Source organism: Merops nubicus, unplaced genomic scaffold, assembly GCF_000691845.1.
Source record: "Merops nubicus isolate BGI_N331 unplaced genomic scaffold, ASM69184v1 scaffold34146, whole genome shotgun sequence".
Taxonomy (NCBI): domain Eukaryota; kingdom Metazoa; phylum Chordata; class Aves; order Coraciiformes; family Meropidae; genus Merops; species Merops nubicus.
In genome coordinates, this window is record NW_008617041.1 from 2,888 (window position 1) to 6,388 (window position 3,501).

General features: G+C 59.6%; 1 protein-coding gene across 1 annotated transcript in view; it reads right to left on the reverse strand.

The window, feature by feature from the left end:
* Positions 1-2,322: 2,322 nt before the first annotated feature.
* Positions 2,323-3,501, reverse strand: part of LOC103775558 (nuclear receptor ROR-beta-like) — a 4,243-nt gene continuing 3,064 nt past the window's right edge. The window contains exons 5-7 of the mRNA XM_008943021.1: positions 3,334-3,444; positions 2,928-3,040; positions 2,323-2,503 (exon numbers count right to left, since the gene is read on the reverse strand). Of these exons, the coding sequence (XP_008941269.1) occupies positions 2,342-2,503; positions 2,928-3,040; positions 3,334-3,444 (386 nt within the window). The 3' untranslated portion in view covers positions 2,323-2,341. The remainder of the gene's footprint in view (positions 2,504-2,927; positions 3,041-3,333; positions 3,445-3,501) is intronic.

The window sequence follows — 3,501 nt, forward strand, 5'->3', positions numbered from 1 at the left end:
TATTGCTCGGAATCCAAAATCTCTCCCGTGAGCTGGGCTCTGTGTCCCAAGCAGGAAAAACACAACCCAGTGGCGAGGGCTTGGGCTGTTCCCAGTTTAAGGTGCTTCCTTGGTTTCTTTGCCAGATGAAATGACAACGGGGCCGTTGACCATCGGTGATGAATATCGAGGATAGAAAGAGGGCGTGTGCTGGTTTTTTAACCCAAAAAAACCATTTCCAGCCACCCTTGGCTGTCCCCTCCGAGACGGGGAGCGCTGCTGCCCTGCAGCCACGAGCAGCTCCATCCTCCCCAGCGAGGAGCCGGGAAGGGAACGTTGCTGTGGGGGGTCGATTCCTCCAAAAAAGGCACAACCCTCTGGACGGAAAAGGCGGCGCCGACATCTCGCTGCTCCCCAGCTCCAGGGCCCCACAGGTCCCTGCCTTGGCACTCGGCGTGGCACGGGGAGGGTGGGCAGCCTCCACGGGAGCTCTGGCACCACCACGGGGAGGAACCAGGCTGAGGAGCTGTGAGCAGCAGCTCGGGTGGTGCTCGGCAAAGCCACGGCTGGAGGAGGAGGGGGGAGCGCACGCTCCCGAGTGTTTCTCTGCCTTGTGCCCAAGCAGAAATCCCATCGGCTTCCTGGAGAGTCTTCCCTGGTGGAGGCTGGTCCAGGGTGTTCCCTGGGAGGTCTTTGAAGCAAAAGGATGGCTATCCCCTACCCTCACTGAGAGAGCTGGTCGGTTAGCTGAAGGGAATGGTGGAACTGGAGGTCTTCGGCTCACGCTCGGGGATGATCTGAGCTGCTGGGTGAGGGGGTTGGACCCACCAAAAACAATCAACACGACGTGGGAAGGAGCTTGGGACTTTAGCCCTTTGTCAGCAGAAACTGGGGCTGCCTCGGAGCAGGTTTTTTTTCCTTTGTAGCTTTTGGCGTTTGCTGCAGGAGGATGAGGAATAGGGGTGGAAAAACCAGCTGCAGAGCCTGGCCAGAGAGTCCCTTCGAGTGTCCCTTTGGGCTGTGGATGCAGCATCGTCCCCCAATCCATCCCCTCTGCACCTTCTGAGCCTCCCAAGCTTGGAGCAGCAGGTCCCAACCTCACTGTGACTTCCTGGGGAAGGGAAAAGGACCTTTCGCTTCCCCTTGACCCCAATGGGCAGTTTTTCTCCCTAAAAAGCTCCCAAGTCCTGCTAAATAGAGAACAAACCCCAGAATAACAGTTCTAAAGAGCTCCATGAGGAGAAAGCCTGTGTCCAAGTCAACCTGCTCCCAGTGGTCCCAGTGTGAGAAGGGGGGATCTGGCAGCAGGACTGGCTGTGGGCTGGGTGGAGGAAAGGCCACAAAACCCCCTCTGGGTGCTGAGCCACAGGCCAGTTCTAACAGTCCCAATAAGAAAGCTACACACCCAGAACCCAAAAAGCCACTGCCTGTGACAAGGTGCAGGGACAGGCCCTGACCCCGGGTGGGGCAGTTGGGAGCTGGGATTTGGCCCCAGTCACAAGGGCAGAAGCCCTCCTGGAAAAGCTCTCAGGGTGTGGAGAGGTGGCCCGAGGTGGTGGACCTGCCAAATGGGCTCCAAAAAGCCAGGTGGTTGGCCAGCCAGATGGGAATTGGCCAAAAATGCTGCCATGGAGGGCGTGGAGACCCTGCAAAGCTGCCCCTCCACCACGCTGGGCATCCCTCCCCTCAAACCAGCCTCCTCCACGGGAAAATCCTGTGCTGAATCCCCCCCAGCCACATCTGGGTCTTTCTCAGCCAAGCTCCTGAGCTGAGCCCGTGCCCCGCGGGCTCGCTGCACCCATGGGAGAAGGAATAAAGCAAAGGCTCTGCCTTGCCCCCTCCTCAGCTCCAGCCAGGAGCCCAAACCTGCCCCCACCGGCGTGGATCACCCCAACCCCCCCGAGCCTGCCTCACCCCTTCTTCATCCCATGCCTTGTGTTGGGGTTAAAAAAAAAACCAAAATTAATAAAAATAATAATTACAAAATAAGAAAAGGAGAAGTGAGAGGTGGGGAGTGCAGCCAGGAGAGCCGGGGGGGCCGTGCCGCCGGCGTGTGCGTGGTGGGGAGGGGTCTGTCCCTCACCACCCCCAGGAGCATCTCCCCTCCCGAGCGGAGATTTCACATTCATTTCACGGGTATGGCAAAGTCCTTTTGCTTTTTCCTTCAAGGTGCTTTACATTCAAGAGCTATTGCAATCCACAGCGAGGAAACGGGGCCGGGGAGATCCCCCCCTCAGCCTCGCTCCCCCTCCAGATTCTCTGAAGTTTGATTATTTGATTTCAACAAATTGCCCCAAACCTCTGAAGTTTAGTTCGTCTCCAAATTTTGGGGAGGTGGAAGGGGGGCTGGCAGGTCCCAGCCTTAGCTCTCCCGTGGGTCGCTGTACTGAAGCTCCGAGTTGAAGACCTCCTTGTAGAGGGGTGGGAAGTTCATGGCAGTCTCCGGGTGCAGGAGACGGAAAAATTCCAGCTTGTCCAAGTGCAGGTTGCAAATGGTCTTCATCAGGGGCAGCTTGGAAACCATCTGCAAGGAAAGGAGTGGGTAGTTCCCAGCTGGAGTCCCTCACCCCACCATTCTCCTTCTCTTGGGGGTGAGAGGGTGGGTTTGGGGACCACTGGCTCTGCTCACCACCCACCCTTGGGCAGCCTGGCAGCAACACGGCCTCGTTTCCAAACCCACACCTTACCAACAGCCCCCCCCAGTGCCCCCCATCCCAGCTCCATCCTGCCTGGAGTGTTCTTGACATGGCTCCTTTTGCCCCAAACACCCGCTGATGGAGATGCTCAGCCCTCAGGAAGAGAAATTCTCTTCCTCCTCCTCCTCCAACAGGTCCCAGGGCTCGCCCCCCAAAATGCGTGTGGCTAAGGAGCCGTGGCACTGCCACGTACACCAGATCAGACCCTGTCCCAGCCAGGCTCCCTGTGCCACACGGAACCAGCTCCACTACCTTCGAGAGCTTGTCCTCGGCGGAGTGTTTCTTCTGGATCTCGTGCTGCAGGGCCACGTAGATCTTGTCCTGGAGCTTCTGCACCTTCTTGGACTCCGTCAGCCACGGGCGATCTGCGGGAGACAGCCCGGTCAGCGCTGGCACGGGCACGGGGAGGTGGCCTCTTGCTCTTCTAACCTGCTCTCCTTTTGGGGTGGGTGGCAGGGCCGGGCAGCCCCTCTCCACCCCCTCACCGAGGAGTTTGGGCAGCTGCATTCTTTCCCCCAACCCTCTTTCCTGGGAATATCTCCCACCAGCCGCCAAGGAAGCAGCGCGGAGATTTCGAGGTGAGCTCTGGGCAGCCTGGGCACGAGCCCCCTGTCCCCAGCCAGTGCCAGCTGCTGTCCCCCCCGGGGTGCCCCCCTACCCGGGGAGAGCAGGACGGCAGCAGTGAAGAGGGCGAGCTCCTCATCTGACAGCTGCAGCCGGCACAGGGTCCTGCCCAGCTCGAAGACGGCGCCGATGAGGTCGTCACAGCCTGCCGGGGACAGAGGGGACATCACGGCTCCGCCCCGCCCAGCGCCACCCCCCCCAC